General features: G+C 43.0%; 1 protein-coding gene across 1 annotated transcript; it reads right to left on the reverse strand.

Moving 5' to 3' along the window:
• Positions 1-21,732: 21,732 nt before the first annotated feature.
• LOC122646585 lies at positions 21,733-22,149 on the reverse strand. The gene is made up of 2 exons (XM_043840165.1): positions 22,038-22,149; positions 21,733-21,952 (listed from the first exon to the last, which is right to left on the reverse strand). The coding sequence occupies exons 1-2, from the start codon at positions 22,141-22,143 to the stop codon at positions 21,741-21,743; spliced, it is 318 nt and encodes a 105-aa protein (XP_043696100.1). The 5' UTR covers positions 22,144-22,149; the 3' UTR covers positions 21,733-21,740.
• Positions 22,150-22,596: the final 447 nt, after the last annotated feature.

Raw genomic sequence — 22,596 nt, forward strand, 5'->3', positions numbered from 1 at the left:
AACGTGGTCCGCCTACACGGAGTCCCAGTTAGTATTGTTTTGGATTGAGACCCCAGATTTACGTCTAAGTTTTGGAGTGGATTCCAGAGAGTTATAGGTACCCTATTGAGCTTTAGCACTGCCTTCCATCCACAGACCGACAGTCAGTCAGAAAGGGCAATAGACATTGGAAGACATGCTTCAGGCTTGTGCCATTGATATGCAAGGCAACTAGGATGAGCACATCTCGCTTATCGAGTTCACCTATAACAATAGTTACCAAGCTACTATTGGAATGGCACCCTTTGAAGCACAGTATGGGAAAAAGTGTCATACTCCTTTGTATTGGGACGAAGTAGGTGAGTGGCGTATTCTTGGGCCAGAATTAATCTAAGCAACCTGTGAGAAGGTGGATTTAATTCACGAGCGGATTAAAGCTACCCAGTCTAGACAAATGGGCCATGCAGACCAAAGGGGGAAGGATCTGGTGTTCCTTATCAGTGACAAGGTATTTCTCAAGGTGTCACCTACTAAAGGTGTTATGCGGTTCAGCAAGAAGGGCAAGCTAAGCTTGAGATATATTGGGCCTTATGAGATTCTGGCAAAGATTGGACTAGTGGCTTATCGGTTGGCGCTTCCACCATCTTTGGATGGTGTGCACGATATCTTCCATGTGTCTATGTTGCGGAAGTATGTGCATGACCCTAGTCACATTCTACCACAGGAACCACCAGAGCTGGCAACAGATATGTCATATAAGGAACAGCCTGAAAAGATCTTGGACAACAAGGTGGTAAATCTCCAAAATAGACCTATCCATTATGTGAAGGTGAAGTGGTGCAACCACACAGAAGAAGAAGCCTCCTGGGAAGCTGAGGTGGAAATGCGAGCGAAGTACCCTTCCCTTGGATTCCTACAAGGTACAACAATTTCGAGGACAAAATTTTTGTAAGGTGGGGAGGATGTTACACCCACACCCGAATTTACTATGTAATAATGATTTCTCTCTCATGTGATGTGTAGATTCTCCTGCCATGTATGCTGGCAAGTTGTTTTCACTTGTGGTCAAACCTAGCCATAAGATCATTGACCAATCCTGTTACACCTGTGCCCAAAAATACGGGCTAATTTGAAATTTTGTTAGAAGTCCGGAACCCAAGGTCAAAGCTACTAGTACACTGTGGTGCATTGAACATGTGGTTGAACATAATGAGGTAGCCTCGTTGGTGAGGACCTACATACCATGAAGAAGGCAAGCACCAACTCCTTGTGACTGTACAGCTCACCACCAAATGTACAGCCTGAGGAAGGTACCATCCCTTGATTCTAGGACCCTTGGACTTAATCCTAGTTCTAGGATAAACTAATGATGATCCTCATCACTTTAAATATTTTAGATAAGGTATTTTTAAACCCAAACATCAATTTTCATGATTGATTTGATGATGAGAACTCAATTCCATACATACATCTTAAATCCCAACATAAATGACAAATTCTGCTAATTTATAGATTGACCTTCTCTTAGTTAAAATGATATAAATCCACCACCCAAACTCTATTTGTCTTGGTTTTAATTTTTTTAGAAACTAGACTCATAGGGCTGCATTTTGTTAGAAGACACAATTACCTAGTTATGTCTCTAAGTTAGTTAAAAGTTCAGCTCAAAGTGCCGTCAAAATCGGATCCTTCTGTCTTGACATGTTGACCTTTGTGTAATAAAAATAATATAACTTCATAATACAATCTTCATTTCCTTTGATTCCAATTTTGGTAGAAACTAGATTCACAGAGCTTCATTTTCTTAGAAGGAACCATAATCCAATTATGTCTCTAAATGAAATGAAATTTCATTTCAATCCAAATAATTCTGCAAATGAATTTTCTGGGCGATAGCACTAGGCGATGCACACATCACCCAGAGACATCGCCCAGAGTGGGAAAATGTAGTATTTTAATCTGTAGATGTGTGGGGACAACCCATATTGGCCATGAACACCCTCCATCGGTTGAGGGGAGTCTGAGGGACCACCTCATACCCTTGGATCACTATGGACCCCACCTGAGTGTCTAGAATGGTTGAGAATGCAGTCAAAAATGCATTTTTAAAAGGGCCCTTAACAGCCAAACAGACCCTAGTTATGGGCTGGGCTATAAATAGGGGGCCTTAGCCTCATTTTAGAACTCTTGGCACTATTGAAATCGTGGGGGAAGGAGAAGAAAGAAAAGGGAGAAAAGATAAGAAGAAGAAGAAGAAAAGAGAAGGAGGAGGAGGAAACCTCACCTTGGCTTGAATCTGCCACTAGACCTGCTGCAAGGTATATGGATCATATTCCTCGTACTACTATGCTGCTGTCCTCTATTTATCTCCATAATTCTCTATGTTTTTTAAGCTTATCTGGCCATTGGCAGCCCAGAACAGCTGGGGGCTGCCATGAACCATCTCAGATCCAATATGAAAACATGATGCATGAAGGATCTGAGGTTACCTTGCTTGCAGCCAAAACCCTGATTTGCAACTGAAGATAGGTTGGGTTACTATTCACTGGGCTGTCTGGGCATCTTCTGGCAGCCAAAGTGGTGGGCCCAGTTCAAGATCCGAGTGGACCAGTGCAGACCACTCCCCATGAGGTCTGCAATGACCTAGCATGCATGTAGGGTCAATCAAGGCACTGCCTATGGTGCAAAACCCAAGAAAATGAGCCTATTCACGTTCTAAGCATTCTCTGGATGATGCATTGGGCGATGCACACATCACCTAGAGACATCACCCAGAGAATTAAAGTGGACTGTTTTGCAAATCTGAGTTTGGGGACCTCCACATATGGACTATAAACAGTGTGAGGTGGAAAATGACCAAAATACCCCTCCTCACTTTTGTCTATAATTATGAACACCTTTAGTACCCAAGTGGGCGCGGCAGGGCTTGGAAACCTTGTCTGTGTTGGTCCTATAGCACTGCTAACCTAGGGACTATTTTGTAAGACTATTATGACCTAGAACCATGTACTATAGTGGTAAAATACCATATTGACCCTAAGCCACATTCTCCGGATGATGTACTGGGACATAGGCCTAAAGCCTGGTGCAAGGCCCAGAGAATTCCAAGTGATCTCGGACTGAGCACTGAGTCAGACCAATGAGCCTAGACCAACAATAGGTTATCCAAAATAGTTTGAATAATTAAAATAACACATTTCTAATTTATTAGTTTAGCATTTGATTCTGTGCTCGAGGTGCAAGCTAGATACCAGCTGAAATTGAACAAACAACTGAACCGGTAGGATCAAACTAAGGTGAATGGATTTACACCATGAGTGTAGGTGTAATATGACCAATGGGTCATGAAAACAACAAAAACAATATTTATTGTCTTTAATTACTTTAAATTGCTTTATATTCTTATTTAAATTTTGAATCTTCTCTGATGGATATTGGCAATGGATGATAATGCTTATATGTGGAATTGCTAGATTAGATACCGTAGCCGGCTTGGAAATGAGGCCTGTGGTAGCCGGTAAAATGGGATATGGTAGACATCGTCAGACTCATACGATGCCATATAGACATGGGGTTAGAGATTCATCACCCGTGCTATGCACCCTTGCCAACAGGGGTTAAAGTGTTGGATGATTGTGAGGACTACCGTAAAACCTCGGGCGTTTATGCTGGAAAGCCTCGGCTATAAGCTGGGATGCTCCAGGGCAAATATGCTGGGAAGCCTCGAGCAACATGCTTGGGAAGCACCAATAGGTGAATCATGGCTATATGCCAAATAAAGTTTATCCTCGAATTATATGTCGGGAAGCACTGAAAAGGTGAAATTAATATTACGTTGGTTACCTCACAAGTTTAATCTAGAGGGCCGGTCGGGCTGACCTTGGGAAGGGATGCTGGAGCTGACTGGTTCTCTCCGACAACTCAATGGGTATATCGCGGGAAGGGGTAACCAAGCCCACACCATGGATACATGTATTGGGGATTGTAGTAGCACTAACCTACCTTAGTTGTGATGTTAGGTGGCTAATAAATAAAATGAATTGCACCTCATGTAGGACTCATTTGGTTGTGCTTGCATGCAAATGCATGGTTTATATTTCATTCACTGGCTCGATAGAGCTCACACTCTTGTATATTCTCTTTTAGTTGGTTTTGCAGGTACGGGTTTGCCAATGGACGAGGAAGCTATCGATGGAATTGTAGATCTTCCTCATCTCGTTGCTTAGCGACGATTTTGTTATTATTTAAGTTTCTTTCATTCAAGAAGTGTAATTACCAAAATAATGTACTTATTGAACATAAATGGATATGTATATGGTATAACATAGGTATTTGGAATTTTATTATTGATGATATAAATCATCTGTGGGTAGTTCGTTCTTCCGTTGCACTCTGATATTCATTTATTATCTTTTACCCTCATTATGTGGTTTGTGACGTGTAAGTACTGCTTCTTGATCCTTGGGGATTGGCGGATGTCGTAAGATATCTGGTCACTTACCTAAATCCTCCTAGGGGGTGGTTTGGGGTGTGACAGAATGGTATCAGAGCGAGAAACTCTATTTACATTCACAAACAATGGAAGTAGAATGATGGGTGGTCTAGAGACAAAGAAATAAAAATTTTAAGAGAACACCAAAATAAAGACGTAGAAGAACACAGTAGGAGACTTGCTAGGTGAAAAAATCGATGACTTTATAATTGAAGCATAAACTTTTACATCTGGAAAGAAAACTGGAAGTACTATTTACAATCATGATATAAATGAAAGTACAAAAAAATAAAAAAAAACATCCCAGCTTATCTTAGTGCTTACCACCATTGTATTATGTATAAATTCTCATGTTTTTGGTTGCATATCTCTATATGTGCTATGTTTCACTATTATGTCGTACCATAGCACATGCTAGCTTGTACGCATGGGCACCAATTTAGAACCTTAGTTAGAAAATGTAGATTTATTTATGCCCAAGATTCCTTTTCAGAGAAATTGAGCCCTTGATGGTGGCGGCGGCTCCTAAGAACCCATGAAGTGAGGTGCCCTCCGGCTTGAGTGCTTCATCGCTGAAGCCAAATTATCGATACGCGTCTAGCGACATAAGGTCCAAGGATGCTCTTGTGTCGACCAATACGCGATGAATGGGTCTCTTTGCAATTTTCACCTGCACCACCAAAGCATCATCGTGAGGTAAACTTATACCTTCTAGGTCGGCCTCGGTGAAGGAGATCGTCGGCTCAGACTTTGGCCTTTTGCCTGGCATTTCGGCGACTCCGATGAACCGCGCATTTGCCTTGGCCTTTTGAGTGGACTCTTGTCCGGGCCCTCCAAGGATAGTGTATATGGGAGCTCCCTTGTCACTGCTCAGCCCGGATCCGTCATCTTTCTTCTTAGCTCGGGCTTTATCTTCGTCATACTCGGCCCACCTATTTTTGGGCCTCGGCTCGGCTCTCCTTTGATCGCGATCTTCAGGTCGCCGACCCCCACGTTCTTCTCGGCCTCCTTTGACATATCGCTTCAGGTGCTTTTCCTCCTTGCAATCATCGGTCGTTAGCGAGATCTTTCCCCGTTCTTCAGTGGGGTGTAATCGAGACTTCGAGCTCAGTCTGATCTCTCAGCTTAGCGATCCATCCTGGGCCGCTTTTCCTCCTTGCAATCATCGATCGTTGGCCTTTTCTTCTCGGCTCGGCCTTCTTTTCCCTTCTGGGTTTGGAGCACCTCGGCCATATTTGCAAACTCATTGCATCTCTCCAAGAGCTCGGCCAGGTTTTTGGTCGGCTTCCGGGCCAAGTCCTTGATGAGGTCCATGTCAGCGAGCCCGTTGCTCATCGCAGTATGGGCCGTGGCCTCATCCAAATCCTTGATGTCTAAGGATTCTTTGTTGAAACATGAGATGAATGCCCGGATCGACTCATCAGATCGTTGCTTCACGCTGAGGAGGTTGACCGTCATCTTCTTGTGTTTCATACTACTTTAGAAGAGCATGACGAAGGCTTGGCAGAGCTGAGCAAAGCTCGTTATGGAGTTCGGTGGCAACCAGGAGAACCATGAGGTTGCCGCGCCCTTGAGAGATGAGGGGAAAGCCCGACAAGAGACAATCTCGGTTCCCCCGTACATGGTCATCATCACGTTGAAGTGGTTGATATGATCCGTCGGGTGGTCGTCCCGTCATACCGGTCAAAGGGAGGAGGCTTGAACCCTGTGGGTAGTGGCGCGGTCATGATCTCGGGAGGATAAGAGTGTCGTCCGACCATTGAATAGGCGTTCGGGGTCTCCTGTTTCTTCAATCCCTCAACCTGCTCGGCCAAGTCTCATAGCCGCTTTTCCAGCTCGATTTCAGGTGCTCGACCGTTCAGGTCGTCCACCTGGTGTAAATTGTCTCGTTCATACGGCCGAGGTAGGCCATTTTATCCTTCAGCTCAGGATCGGCCCACTCGGTCGTCCTGTTAAGGTCGACCATTGTGCTCGGCTCGGTTAGCCCCACCCCTTCCGGCTCTTCCTTCCCCTTGGAAGTTTAACCAGTGGGGGCTTCTCTGTTGCTCTTCTCGGAGAGGCGGGCTTCAGCGCCGAGGGCTATGGCGAGATCTTTCCCCGTTCCTCGCGTCTTGTCTGCCACGGAGTTGTTCCCCCTGCTCTCGATTTTCTTCAGGCGGTCCGTCCTCTCTGAGCCGACCGAAGAATATCGATCTTCTCGTGGCCGAGGCTGCCAGCTCAATTTCTCATCCTGCTCCCGGACTCCAGTGATGCTCTTGCTCATCCCATCGAGCACCCCTACTAGGGCGTGGAGGAGGAGTCTTCTAACGAGATGGGTGTGATGACGCGGCCTGGCTCGGCTCGGCCCGACGCCGACCACCCTGCCTGCACGGGTCTTCTTCTATGTGCCCCGGGGTTGGAGGGGGCGCGACCAGTGGTTGACCCATCAGCCCACCCCGAGCCATTTGGGTTATAAAAGAGTGCAGCGTCTCGTTGGTGTGGAGCATCTGCAACTGCAAATCCATAACTTGCTGGTTATTCGCCAGGGCTTCGGGATCCAAATTCTGGGGTAATGGCGGCGGTGGTGGTAGGCTCAGCCCGTGCAAGTTTGACTCGACCTGTGTCCGATCAGCCGCTGCAGTGTCCAACACACTTCCACCATTCCCACCCTTCGGCGGGGGAATTGGGTTGGCCGCGACGCCCATGCTGGGCGGCACACCCCCTGCCATAGGGGCTCTTCCGGTCATGCCTTGCCGCAATGCTTCAGGGGGCAACGAACGTCTCGCTTGCCTATCAGGTTGTGGCTCATCTCTGCGGGAGGCGGAGCCATGCTGTCCTGATCTTGTTTGCACCATTGTTCCTGCTCTTGAAGTTGATAAAAATGACGATGGCTTACTAATGTCGTTCCCACAGACGGCGCCAAATCTATTGCGTGTAAAAACCTCGATCGTCCGGTTCGCCCACGGATGAGCCTGTAAAAAGATGAGTGAGCGCAAGAGAGCCGGTGTGGCTCCGGCCTAGGAATCTCTGACGCTCAAGTCAGGTCTCCAGTGCAACAGTGTAACAGCTAGTAAAAAAGTAAGATGTGGAATTGTGCTCCATACTTGGGTATTTATAGAGTGTGGATGACGTGAGGCGGTTGGGAGAGTCCTAGTATGGTAGGAGTTCTTCTTTTGGAAGGCTCTCTCACGTAGAGCAGAGTGGAGAGTCATTTTTGGGGTTGGACTCTTGTTAAGATAAGAGTCCATACTTGGCGTGACTTCGTATCGCATTGGGATTGTGGCTCGATCCTTATCCCGTGATTCTTGGGATGTGCTGACATGGCTTCGCGATTCTTGGCTGGCCATTATGAGGACTTTGGTGGAGGGCTCGGCCTAGGAGTTCGGCCAGTGAGGTCGGCATGGGAGGTCAACCTAGGCAGTCACCTCGGCCTAGGCCATCCTGTGTATGCTCGATCGGAGTTTTAAGGCTGACTTGGATGATTTGTCGCAGGCTCAACCGAGTGCTCTGCCCAGCCATGCGACCTGACGGAGATCGGGTTGGCCCGTTTTCTGATTCAGCTCGGTTCGGTTCTTGGGGTAACCTCGGCTCGGCCACGTGGCAGCTTCTGACTGGTGAGGTGATTTTGTGCTTTATCAGTAGGTAAGCAATTGCATTGATTTGTAGATAATTAATAATTTCATTGCATGGTTACATTTTCTCTCTCCACCATTGAACAAATGTTCACGTGCATTTGCAATAACAAAACAGCCTAATATGTCCAAATTTTTTTTGATACTCATTCACAGTGTTCCTGTTTTTTAACTTTTATTTTTTCACAAGCAATTGCACACATACACATGTTTATTTGCTCGTGTGAGTTTACTAGTATCCTATAAAAGTAGATAGTCAACGTTTTTTTGTCCAATTTTTTAAATGACATAATTGACCTGGATGAATGTCAAAACAATCCATCAATCAATCAATCTCTCCCCAAACGTCGACTCTCAACGCACAGTAGTACCTCCCTCCAAATCACTGTCTTGATCTACGTCTCGCTATCAATAGTCAATCTGCGAAACATTGACTCTCCGCTCAAATACATCTTCCATTCCCTTCGCTCGTACCCTTGACCCTTCTCACATCTCTACAGTTCTTCCTCTCCTTTTTAACCGTGACTCCCTCTCTCTCTCATCTTTGAGAAACCAAATTTTCCGGAGAAGCTTCTGATTTTGCAATTTTATTAAAAAGCATCGACATAGATGAAATCTTTATAAGTGTTTTCATAACCGCTAGGTATTTTCATAATCCCATCTTCTTAGCCTTTTCCTTGGTTATGGACCTTGGAATCCTTGAATTATGCTGCATATTTGTTGTCGTGGATACGAAAAGTGTCGGATCTAAAGAGGCTTCTGAATCATTTTTTTTTGGGAAAATTACACTGCCACCCCCTGAGGTTTGTATTAAATACAGAGCGACCCCCTGTGTTTTTAAATTATACAGCCACACCCTCTGAGTTGACGGTGAGTGGATGATGTTAAATAATACATTTTAAATACCAACTTTGCCCTCTTCTATCCTATTAATACTTAGTAGGAAATTCCAACTTTGCCCTTTTCTAAGATTATAAACCAAAATCGACAAACCCTTTTTACCGTTGTCTTCTTCCTCAAATTTGAAGTTGCCTCCATCGCTGACCTGCAACTCCACCGCACGTGTATTCATTTATACATCTATTTCTTCTCTCCCTCATCTCTTGTCCCTCTATTTTCTCTTTGATTTTTTTCCCTGCTTTCATTCATTCGCTATTAACCCTAAAAAATCTGCAAACCCAAACTTTGAATCTCGACCTAACATGGTCTTCGTCGAGTTCTCCGCAAAGCTTGCAGCGAGAATTGCAGCATCAAACCTTGCTTGCCATGGATAAAAAACCCAGAATCCCAAGCACGTGCCATTGTCATCCACGCCAAGTTTTATGGCCGTGCTGGGCTCATGAATGTCATTAATGCCGGACCCGAACACCTTCGTCCTGGTAACTACCCCCTCTCTATTTTTTTCTCAAAATTAGATTTTGATTTTGATTTTGATTTTTATTTGCTAAACCGTTTTGCCATTGATTAATTCCAGTGATATTCAGGTCTTGTGAAATTTGTTTGATATGGACAAACGAGAGCTTTTTCGGTTGCTGAAATAATGGAAAAATGAGTCTTGATGGGGAAAGACTAAAGGAGAGGAGAACAAGAAGAAGATTAAGTTGCAGACTTTCTTCAACTAAGGCTACAGGGGCAGGGTTTATTTAACAGCCTTATAACCAGGAAATAAAATATGCAAAATCCATCTATTTATGTGATGGAAAGAAAAGAAAGAACAAAAAGAGAAAGTAAAGAGCTGGAATCAAATAAAAAAGAAGTGGAGAAAGAAAAGTTAACCCAGAAAAAAGGGGAAAAAGAAGAACTTCATTAGGATTCAGGACTTGAAGGGGTGGAGAACGGTAGATGTTGGAGTTGCACAGCATGATAATAGAGAGAAAAGCTTGTCCTAATTCTAGAAGAGGAAGATGGGAAAATGAAGAAGAATCAAGGAGAACGATAGAAGCCGGAGTTGCAGAGCACGGCAGAAATGGAGACTTCCTCCTCTGCTTCAAGATTGCCATCGGATTGCCCCAAATTTCACCCCCAAAGCCCTCTCAACCTACATCTACTTGCAGCAGAAGATCACTTTTGAACACCTAAAACGCTTGCAGTCTCTCTCTTTTAGTAATCCTTCTAAGCCCATAGCTCTTCGTCTCCTCTATCATGAGATGAATCTCGAGACTTCTCAGACTGTCTTCGTGGGTATTTACTTCAGTGCCAAAGCTCGGGTGGGTTTCAATAGGGATTATAGTCTATTCAATGCGGCGTTGATGAAACTACCGATTGATCTCCCTAGAGTTCGGTTCTACAAGGTGAGATTCACCGTCAAGAAGTTTTGTGAAACCCTAGCGATTTGTGCAGGTCAGAGCAAAGCGAAGATAAAGAAGGGAAAAGAACCCTCCTATTTCATTGGTTTCTAGATGCAAGAGACAGTGAAGGAGATCATTGCAGCGATGGAGTCCAGCGAAAAGCATCGTTTTCCGATGACATCGTCTCTGTTATGGGCTCTCACACTTTTGGATTTACACCGCCAACTACAATACTAGGGGTATATTAGTCATTTTAAATCATGAATTATCAACACTGTACAACTTCATGAAAATGATATAACGGAGTGGGGCTGACTATAACAACAAACCAAATCTCAGGGGGTGTGGCTGTATAATTTAAAAACACAGGGGGTCGCTCTATATTTAATACAAACCTTAGGGGGTGGCAGTGTAATTTTCCCTTTTTTTTTTTCTCTGTTTCTATTTTGATCAAGCGGAGATCGTGATTGAGGGTTTTTATGTCGAAAGAACTGTGACTATGGAACACTGGTTTCTTAGCAAACTCAAGTCTTTTTTTCAATCTCTATCTCCATTTTTTTTCTAGTTTCTCTCTCTCCCTCTCTCTCTCTCTCCCTATGGAACCTCCCTCTTTACAAACCTTCATTTCCTTTCTTCGATCTCTATCCCTCCAAATCACCCTCTCTGCAAACCCTTCTCTCTATTTCTCGTGAAACCATATGCAAACATTGCCCTCAGTAGCTATCAAGATCTTCCTCTCCAGAAACCTCAAGATTTCGTTCTATTGCAGACGAATAGACAAGGATCGAACTTCTCTTTATTTCTTCTACTTCTTTAAATTTCCGTTCTCATTTACGTTGGTGGCTTGCGATCAAAGAGATTAATCCTTTGGCTCCCGCACCTCTCCAAGCTGTCATATCGCTTGCGCTCTATCTCGAAGGTGCAGAAAACAAGGTTTGCTTTCTGGCCGATACTTATGATGTTTAAGATCTGATGGTTTCCATTTCCTATATTAACTGTACCTTAATTTTAATTCCACGATTAACTATCAAACCAGCAAAGATCTTCCCCTTTGTTTAATTTACAATTGTGTAATTTTTAAGTCTAGAACTTCTAATTGTAATCTTGATTGGAGTTAATTGTCCATATTGTGGGATATGAAGATTAGGGCACAGCTATTGGGTTTTAGGATACATTAATATTTTTATGTAAATGATGATTTCTGGTTTTATAATTCTATGGGAATCCACAATTTTGAGCCTCCAAGAATGGTTAGCAGATCCAGCCATTTGAAGCAACCCTGTTTCACGGTTGATTGCACAACAGAATCTCCACAACAAAATCCAACCATTTCACCCTATCTTCTTCTTGTTTTTGGATTCAGTTTCAATACAAACAATCGAAAATACATGGGCCAAAAATTTTTTATATATATTTTTTTCGATTAAACAATTATTTTTTTTGTTCAGGCATATGAAGGTCACCAACCTGCTGTAGTCTAGCAGGTCGGTACTCGCGGTAGGGCAGTAGCCCACATTACTCCACAGGCTTCTAGCTCATTGTCAATACAGTAGGGGGAATTGCACCCTAACCCTAAGGGATCTCCTCTCGTGACCCAAGATCCAACCCTCTATAGGAGTAGAGGGGTCTCATCTTGGGGGAGAGGGGTAAATGGATTGTTGTTGTTGGAGAGTACCCAACTAGATGTGTGACACCCCACTCCCCACAACCTGAGTAGTGTGACTAGGATGCATACAAGAACCCTAACATACCCAAGATCCCAGAAGTAGTAGTTAGCCTTCACAGTCCCTAACCCAACACAATTAAAATTGAAATAGCGGAAATAAAATATATAGGAATAAATCAGAGCGCGAAAGCTAAAATCGTGATAAAATATACGTAACCATGTGTGAGTTATCCTTTAAACATCCAAAATCTTCAAGCAGACATAAGTAGTAAATAAATCCAAGATATTACATCTAAGGTAAAACTAAAAACAAGGTTGGGTTAAAGCCCACCGAAATATCATGAAACTATGATTAAAGAGAGGCTTTTCTGCCCTTCCAGGATATTCGCACCGTTTGGGATCATTACACAAATTTTTCTGATGTGAAATGGAAAATTCAACCAAACAACTATAAGCCCACATCACTAGTAATTTACCATGACTGGTGGCAGAGTTCTGACTCACGCTTCAACTCTTTCCAAGCCTGCTATTTGCCTAATGGTCCTTTATTCAAGTCTGTTGCCGTGACGAGTTGCGCCAATTCCCCCACTACTAAGAAAGTAAAGAGAAAGTATCTTGAGGATCATATCCTTGATGCTCCATAGGCACACTCATCACAACCAAATAGGCTTCATGTCTATCGGACTCTGGAATCCACCAATCGTCTCCATGATCAACCATATCGATACCATCGTCGGTGCCCATAGGCATACCAGGTCTTGCATCATAATCTAAAAAAAAAAGGATTTTCACGTGGGATGAGAGAATTAAAATACACAAGCATACACGAATAGTCCATGAATGCAATAACATAAGATGCATGGATTCATTTTAATTATTATCCACCTAACAATCAAATACCTAAGTCTAGGTTTAGTGCTACTGCAACACCTTAGGCAGCATCCCTGATCCTAAGAACTGTGGAATCTAACAATGTCAACCCGAGTTGTAGTTGGAAGGTTGCAACACCAAACTCACTATGTGATTGTCCATAAACTCCCTTAGATAACCCTAGCTCTCACTCGGTACTAGAACTATCTCATAGTTTTCCCGAGTTTGACAATGGTAATCCAATACATCGGTTTTCCATCGATTAACCAACATCTTACACCCTGTTGGTAAGGGGTGTAGCACTGGAGATATTACAAACTAACCATTATGCATCTACATGAATGATGGACCATGCGAATGCGTATACCCAATGGTCGGAGCCATAGTACCAGAATTCCTGTCGGCCACACTATCCACCCGTCTCCTATGGCATACACAACCACATACAAGTACGATGAATATGGTACCAGAGTCCCGGTCGGTTCGTCACAAACCCATATCAACCTAATGCATATGCAAATCTAATAACCACATGGCAATCACGAGACCGGCATTACCCTCGGCTCCCAGATCCCATTCCACATGCACGATATATCTCCATCAACAATATCACCAAACCAATATGCAAACAACTACCTATACCTTTCATATGCATTATATAATTAATGGAAATAATATGACAACAATGATATATGCAAGTGTGTATGATGCCTATCAATCAAAATACCTAAGCATGCATGTTGAAGCATTTAATCAAATACAATGTATACATGCCACTACAATCATCATAAACACTCCATAAATTAATCCAATAACTAATCCACTTTCAAAATAATCTCAATCTTGGACAATCAATCCTGCAATTCGCTTCCCAAAGGTACCCGCACGGCCTCAGTGAGGTTTGATTAAATCTTAAACAGTAATTGTATAAGAACAAATTAATTATAAACTTTCTAATGAAATAACCCAAGGAAAATGCCCCAAGAAATCCCATATTTGATCAATATTTTGCCCCCAAGGGTTAGAGGTGGCCAAGGGCACAAAGGGCAGCTCATAGGTGTAGTAGCGCACTAAAAATAGCAGGGGCAGCTGATCACGATCTGCTGCTTGGATCAGCCTCCCCAAGCCAAAACTGTTGTATTTTCAGTTTGACTTGGTTGCAGGCCAACTCATGCTTCAAGACAAGGCTGGGAATGGTTCTTATGCATCCTATTGAACCTATTAATCACAGGATATGAAGCCAATTGATGGCGAAGGGCGGTTGGAAAGGTTCCAATGCTTGGAAAGCCCAAAACAAACGAGAAGCATAAATGGTTTATGGGATTTTTCATGCTTTAGGCTGGAGAAGGTAGATTAGGGCTTAGGATCATCAAAGGAATCACTAAATAAGCAAACTATAGAAGTAATCTAGGTTTTCCAAACAAACCCTAACAATGGAGGAATTGAATGGAATGAAGAGAAAACAACAAACTTTGAGGATTTGGGGTAAGAGATGATGAACCAACTATGCTCCCTTGCTTCTCCTCCCTTCTTCTCGTCGTTCTCCTCCCTTTTTCTCCTTCTAGAGCTCCTTCCATGAATTTTGTAATGTGGCTGAGAGAAAATGAGCTTTAGAAACAGATTTCAATTTATAGATAGGTTTTATAAGGTTTATTTGGATGGTTTATGGAAAACCCAACTTAAAACTGCTTTAAACCCACATTAAGACACATTTAAATCCCTCACCATGGTCCCACAAAGTATGAAAGGGTAAGGTAGGGTCCCATAGCATCTAGGGTTACCATAGGTTAGATTAGCATCAAAGGTAGGTGGGCTCCACAACATAAAGATGTTTTAGGCATTTTTGAGCTGAGGAGGCTGATGGGTTGTGTAGACATTGAATTTTGTTACCCCCCGGCGATGATGAGGACACAGATAGACATCGGTATCTCTCTCAAGAAGGACTCTTGTCCCTACATCTAAACCAAATCACCCTAACATCCCTAAAATGACTTACAAGACCTTTTTACTAAACACTGAAGGAGGTACTGCTCACCTTCCCCAACCATGGCGATACAAAAAGGAGAAGAAAACATAAAATGACCCATTTTAGGCCAAAAAACAAGGGAAAAGTGGTACTGCGCTCCCACGGCATCGTGGGCTCCTTCCTACGGCACCGTGGGGGCGTGTACTTAATTTCTATGGCACCATGAAGGGGTGTGACATCAGCCTGTTGACGTCACACACGACGCCGTGGAGGACTTATCTGGCCAAGGGTGAGGGCCCTCCCTCTCCTATAAATAGGAGGGTCCCCTTCCCTCCAAAACAGGGTTTTTCGGGCAGGGAGACCCTCCCAGCTCATTCTTTGCCCCCTTTTTCCCAATTCTCTCCCTCTTGAGCTTCTGTTGGAGAGAGACTCCGAAGGTATGGGTAGATCCTTCGATTACCCATTCGAGTAAATAGCGGTTCTTATCCCGCAACTTCGTTATCCCGTCAGTGTACGGATAACGAAAAATCCCCTTCGCAGCCGTTATTCTGTCTGCATACAGATAACAAGAATCCCTTATATAACCGTTACTTTGCCCGAAGTTTGAGTAGCGAAACCCATCTCATATAATCCTTACTCTGTCCGACAAGAGAGAGATAAGCCGATCGTCCGTCTCCACCTGAGCCATGGGACATCACATATTTCGCACTCGTGCGCTTTCATTTATTTTGTGTATTTCTTGACAGGTATCTGTCTCTTTCCTTATTATTTTTTGGCGTAATGTAGACAATTAAAGTAACTCATTTTAGTGTACATAGTAAATGATTTTTCCTTCTTTGTCATGATTAGTGCATCATAACTTAGCCTTACATGTTAGTATAGGATATATTATTAAGGGAGAATATTCGAAAATCAGCATCTAGTAGAAAGACCAGTTTATCCAGGCGAGGTGGGTGCCTAACACCTTTCCACCCTCGTAACCTAACTACTTACCCTGAATCTTTGACCAGACCATATGGAATCACGTAGCCCTTTTCGCTAACCCCAGATGGGGCTACACCCATTGGGTCCTAGGCCCTAATCCTAGGTGGTGACTCCATTTCTTTATAAAGCATGATCCCAATCCCCATGATGATATATCGGAACGATACGCCGTTATTCATCGAAGCCAGTTCTTATCGCCAAGAGGCTGAGGAACCCTCGTCCCAAGGACCACGGTACTTACAGGTTGATCTGCCACCCCCAGGTGGTAAATACAGTAACAAGGGTCTTTAAAGTGCCCCATGGTCAGCCAATAGGTCCAGTTCAAGCCCTATGAGGTTCTGGGTTTCAACCAAGGTTGTGGTCCTACTCAAAATATGAAATGGGCTGCCATTTTGCAAGATAGGTCTAGGACTTCCTCTAAGTGGTTGGACCATATGGTTAAGGTCACTCACCATGGGTCAAGGGTAGGTCTAGGTAAGGTGTAGGTGTTACAAATAGGTTCAATTTAGGCCCGGTTCAAATTAGGCACGGGTGTTACAAGATGAGGGTCTAAGACCCATAAATGTCACCCCTTTGGAGGAGAGAATAAACTCCAATGGATAAGACTTCGGTTACGTACTAGGGAGGTGTGAACCACCCAGTCTTGCCTAGCCAGTGGCCGGTTTTCCTAGTCCATATGCTCCTACTTAATTTTATTAAAGGTAATGGGTTATCACAAAGCTATGGTTGGATCCTATGCTCCCGGTTGGCATTATGATCTCTTCATTTGGGAATTGGATTTGATACAATGCCAGTTCAGACAGATATGACTTGGTTTAGTCCATTCTTAAAGATGGGAGATGGAACCCTGAGCCTTCTACTTCTGTTGATCTTCGTCGGGTGTGGGATCAGTTGTGTGACATTGTCTTGTGGATTGGAGATGATCCAGATTAAATTATTTAAAAAGTGAATTCTTTTAGTTGTTTCTCATCCAAGTCGGCTTGGAGCATCATTACGAGGCCTTACCCCCAAGTGGATTGGGCCTCTAGTGTTTGGTGTGAGCGTTGTGTCCCTCATCAGTCTTTTATGGCTTAGAGATGTATGGTAGATGTCCTTCCTACTAAAGACCAGCTACTGAAAAGAAATATCTAAGTCTCCCCCTTTTGTTGCTTATGTTGTGTTGGACTAGAAAGTAGGAACTACCTCTTCTTTGAGTGTCTCTCCACCTACCAACTTTGGGGAGATATCCTCAAATTGTGTAACCGTCTAGGAATAGTCAGAGATGTATTTTTCTTGAGGCCCGATGGGTGGGGAAAACTTTCAAGGGAGATTCTATTATGTGCATAGTCAAGTAGGCTTTCTGTTGTACTATTTCTTAGATCTAGATGGAGTAGAACTTTCATCTCTTTCGGAAAAAAACTCACCTCCACCTTCCATCGTTGGTGTTATATAGGATGATGTTAAGAATCATCGTTGCACAATGATCCTCAAAGGGAATAAATCTCCAAGGAATCTCTTCCTTATGAAGATTTGGAGGGAAATCCCGTATGGTATCTTAGATAAAGCATTCATGGTTGGGCTGCCTAGTCGGTTGCCTTGTGACCTTTCCCTTTGTTGGGGTTTGTCTGTGCCTTTTGTGGTTTTGTTTGTGTTGTAATCATCCTTTTTCTCCCTTCCCCCCAAGAGTTTTGGCGTTCTTGTTTCTGTTGGTTTTAGGTGTGCCTCTCCCCCACCTTGGGATTTGTCCTTGGCTAGTAGTGGTGCCCCTTACCTTTGGCTGTTCACAGTATTTTCTCTTCTTGGCAATAAAGTAGATTAACCATATTAAGAAAACAAAACAAACAATCAAAAAGAATATGAATAGTGTTTTGGTTATTATGTTTGTTTTATTGTTTGACAATGTATGGTGCGGAAAAGGATACACGCCCATTGGATTGGCACCTTCAGCATGATTGTCATTCATATTTGAAGATATCTACCCTCTATCTCAATTCCAACTATCCAAGCCATAAGCGAGTTCGGTTCCTCTGCACATACCAACAAGTGAACGTACATGTGAGGACCAACCACTTGTCTTTTTTTTGCTACAAGGAGAGGAGGGGTTTTTATGGAAACAAAATTAAAATGTGATTGGCTCTGAGATGTATGTTCACCTATTGGTACGTGCAGATGATCCATTCTCGCCATAAGCACCATCAACGGACTGGATTTAATCGCATCAACCAACAAGGTTGTTTTCATCCAATCAGAAGTCTTAAAATATTCTACATGCAATGTATAATTTGATGTCAACACCTGGCCCTAAAATTTGGGGACGAGTTTTCTTCCACACGGAGAGAATTACGATATCCTTTAACTGGGTTTAATTATTAATTTGGTTTTTGATTAATTTTTAATTGTAATTGGACATGGACTTAGGATTTTTAATTATTTTGGGTCTTCATTTAGTTGATGGGTCAGCCCAAGCCCATGAAGTGTTTTATTTAGATCAATATCTGGTCGTGTAGCGCCTATACCAGCGTGGGGACCAATAAGAGCACGTGTAGGAGTATTTGACTTAATGGGATTTTTTAGTTCACTGGGGGGTTCAACAGTAAATTATCACGGTCCTATGCCTGGGTACAGGAACCCCGCGACCGCTTAGCATTTTTTTTTCCCTTAAATTTTTTCTGGTGATTAGAAGTTTTACTGATGGGTAACATGTGATAAGCCTTGAGCTTCAGTCACACAAATTCTAAAGCCAAGGAAAGGAATTCGGCCATTCTATCACACACATGAAAGAGTGCCCTTCGAGCCACGATATCAGCAATACAGTTGAGATACCGTGGAATAAAATCAAAAGAGACATTAGTAAAAGAACCACTAAGGCGCCTTGAATCATTAATAACCACTGCCAATTCAAGTGGGGGTGTCGTGAGGTCTCCTGGAGAAGTTGGATGACTTCTTTGTTATTCGATTCTACCACCAAGTCAGTAAAACCCAAGGAAACAGCCTTTGATAAGGCCATTCGAATAGCAACCGCTTCTCCTTGAACAGGTGTTGAAAAACAGTGAGGGATGGAGAGAGCATGGAGAACCTAGGATTAGTCATCTCTGAATATAACTCCCACACCACCAGACGTAGAATCCTGCTTTAACGCCGCATCACAATTCACCTTCACTGCTCCTTGCAGGTGGGGGGGGAGGAGTCCATCAATCATGCTAATGTGGGGTAGCCATAGAAGAAGAACGTTGGGAGGGTGCTTTATAGGTAGCACTGCTATATTCACTATAAGCCTTCTCGGCTATTGCTATTACTTCCTGCGGAGTCCAAGACTTGGTGCCAAAATTATGGTCGTTTCTAGCACGCCAGAGGTACCAGATAACAAAGGAAGCTCGAGATAAGGTTTCTTTCGCTAACTTCTTATCCCTTCTAAATAGGACATCCCAACTTTGTAGCTAATCCAAAAAAGGAGACGAACCCTGAGGTGGGACGTAAGAGAGGGAACTCCCAAACCACACCACTCTAGCAAAAGAGCAACCCATTAAGATATGATCAGTCGATACTACGTCACCACATCTTTGATGGGTTGGATTGATTGGGACTCTCCTTGAGTGGAGTCCTCCTGATTCAACACCCTCTACACACACACGCCACATAAACTCTTTTATTTTAGGCATCGTATCAGCATTCCATATCCACTTCCATACTGAAGTTGGAATCTGCTCCTACTTAAGAACACGAGAGGAGGAGGCTGCTGAGTCATTGGAGGACTGAAACTTATTTGATAGCAGCTGGTAAGCGGACTTGACGGAAAAGATTCCATTCTTTGAACCACTCCACAGTTGTTTATCTGCACTCGGATAAAGACTCAAGTTTATGCTCTTGATTGCTTTTCTCTCCTCTGGCGGAAATAACTGATGAAGAAGATCTATCCTCCAAGATCTGTTTATTGGGTTTATCAAATCCAAAACTTACGAAAGGGTACATCCATTGGGCTTTGAACTCTGGATTTTATGATCTGGCAATAAAGGCACCCAACGATCCAGCTAGATATCAATATTATCTCCACTCCTTACTTGCCACAGTAAGTCCAAAAGAAGTACTTTGCATCCATCAATCAAACTCCTCCATCCCCAAGACAACTGATTACCCAGCTTTGCGTGAAGGAAATCAGTTGAAGAGAAGTAGATTGACTTCATAAAACGGGCTCAAAGGGAATCTGGCGACGACCATAGCCTCCATGCAGCCTTTGCAAGAAGCGCCTAATTATGCAACTTTGAGTCTTTAAACCCCAGCCCACCTCTTTCCTTTGATTTGCACAACCTAGACCAGGAAACCCAATGCATCCTCTGCCCTTTTTCGGAGGAGCCCCAAAGAAACTTTGCTGAAGCCATCCTAATGGAATTATGGAAAGACAGGTAATTTAAAATGGGAGCCTTTTTTTCCCTTAAATTAATGTATATACATAGTGAAGTAGGTGTTGGGCATATTATTGCTTCTAATCACCAGTAGTACTTTAGTTAGATGGATGGTTGAGATTGTTTAGGGTTTCTTTTTTTTTTTGGTGAATAAATATATTACCAAACCCCAGGAGGGGGCAGGGAGAAAGAGGGGGGAATATACAAGAGAAAAAGAAAAGGAGAGGGAGGGTAGAAAGAACAAGCTACCCAACCTATGCGGAGGAGGGAGATATGAAGAAAGACAAATCAAGGCCCCAGGATCTAAAGAACACAATCAACCCCCAAAAAAAATTACGAGATTATAAAGTTATCTTCTTCCCATTAAGGTTATAGGGAGGAATGGGAGGACCTCTCCCGCCATGGTTGCTTGAGGTAATGGAAGGACTCCAGCATATCAATAATATCACTACCATCTTCTCTTGGATCTCTCAACAGAGTATTGATGACATGGTCAGGCCGAAGGTTCCCTATAGGAGCACCACAACCAGAAACAACACCCTCAGATCCAATATCATCTTCATTCCCAATGATATTCCAAGCTGGACTGGTAGCTTCCCTATCTTTTACAATAGTCGGAGCAAAATCAGGGATCAAAGAATTTTGCAGCCGAGAGGAGTCATTTACTTTGCTAGAAATTACTCCTAGTTCAGCACCTACTGGATCCCATCTCGAAGGAGGAGGCTTGCACACCCTTGAGCTTCTTCAGCACACACCCAACCAGATTTCCTTTTCCTACCTCAGGGTTTCCCTTTTCTCATATATAAAAGAGAGGAACTATGGTGGTAGCTAGATTAGTTGGCCTTGAAGAGTTTGAAGCGGTTTATCAAAAAAGAAGAGTTTGAAGACAAGCTTGGAAGGGCTTGGTTCTACTTCTACAAAATTTCAGTTTTCCCATTAGACATTAGATCTATCATGCGATACAGATAGATTGATTATATGTAGATATCCTATGGATAGGGCCGTTCATAAAACCTGCTCTTAACGATATTTCTATGGTTGTCGACCCAAAGATTCAGTGTGCCACTTTGCAATATTTCTAAATGCTATGATCTGATTGGACAAAACTGCATCATCTCCAGTACCTAAGTTTTTTCCTTTTGATAGAATCAATAAAGGGTGTACCCAGTGCACGACGCTCCTCGAGGTCTAAGGAGGTTCATAATTTACACAACCTTATCCGTGCTTTCACTGAGAGGCTATTTTCAGACTCGAACCCGTGGCCGCTTGGTCACAATGAAGCAACCTTAGAGTCACTAACTCAACCAATAATAAGAAAATCTCCTCTTTATTAACAAGAAGAAATTTTGCTAACACTCAGTGGTTACGATCTTATGAAGATGAAACCAAGAGGTATTGCAAATAGGGACACACAAAACATAAAAGCATATACTCACAACCATGGTTGAGAGACATAGAGGAGACTAGTTATTTGATGGTGGGGTAGATGACAGCTAGCTGCTTGCTTAGGTCCTCTCAGTAGTTGTGACAATGGGAGGACAGAAATTGACCAATTTGGTTGCGAGAGATTCACACAATTTCTGAAATGCAGTAGAGACAGTTAAGTAGCAGACGCATTTGGGGCAAAGAGAAGCAACCGAGCAACTGCAATATGGAGGAATTGATTTTGTGCAGACACAGTTATCGCACCAGCTACTGTCCCCAGTAGTAGCCTTTCCTGTTAAACAAACAAGCCATAAAACAATCTGAGAATACATTTGGAAATAAGTAGTCTAATATAGAAACAAGACATCCAAAATTACTAGCTGGTATGTCAATGGCAGCGAGCAGCTGAGCAACGTCAACCCTAGTAGCAGTAGCCATTGGAGCAGCCATTGTTCCTAGAGCGAACATCACCATTAAGAACATCAACCCGATCTTCAGTGCCATCTTCAGTACCAGCTAATCCCAATTCCCAGAAGTACTTTACAAGCTCATTGCTTGAGCAATATTTATAACCGGAGCAAGGCTTGGGCTTTTATCACCCTTCGCTTTTACCTAAATACCCTCGTGATTCGTTCTTTTTCTTTCATAATCAAGGATGAAATCGTTTAGAGCTGATTCTGATCTGAATCCAATCCGAATTGGTTGGATCCAACTATTTCTAAACTATTTTGTGGTGAAAAATGAATCAGCACTGAAATTGGGAATCAACTCATGAATTGTTCCAATTCAAGATCGATTACAAAGAAGATGATTAGGAACCGACCTATTCAGATCTAATTCAACCGATCCGATTCCAATTCCGATTCAGACAGTAATGTTTAGAAACAGTGGACCACAGTGTGTTGGAGTCCTTTTCATATAGATTTTTTTTGATAA

This window comes from Telopea speciosissima, chromosome 11 (assembly GCF_018873765.1).
Source record: "Telopea speciosissima isolate NSW1024214 ecotype Mountain lineage chromosome 11, Tspe_v1, whole genome shotgun sequence".
NCBI lineage: Eukaryota > Viridiplantae > Streptophyta > Magnoliopsida > Proteales > Proteaceae > Telopea > Telopea speciosissima.

Bases quoted from the DNA above. Each gene is read 5' to 3' on its own strand.
- LOC122646585 (XM_043840165.1), bottom strand. From the start codon at position 22,143: ATGTTCTTAATGGTGATGTTCGCTCTAGGAACAATGGCTGCTCCAATG. The intron at 21,953-22,037 runs GTAATTTTGGAT...TTTGTTTAACAG, and splicing joins TGCCATTGACATACCAGCTA to GAAAGGCTACTACTGGGGAC.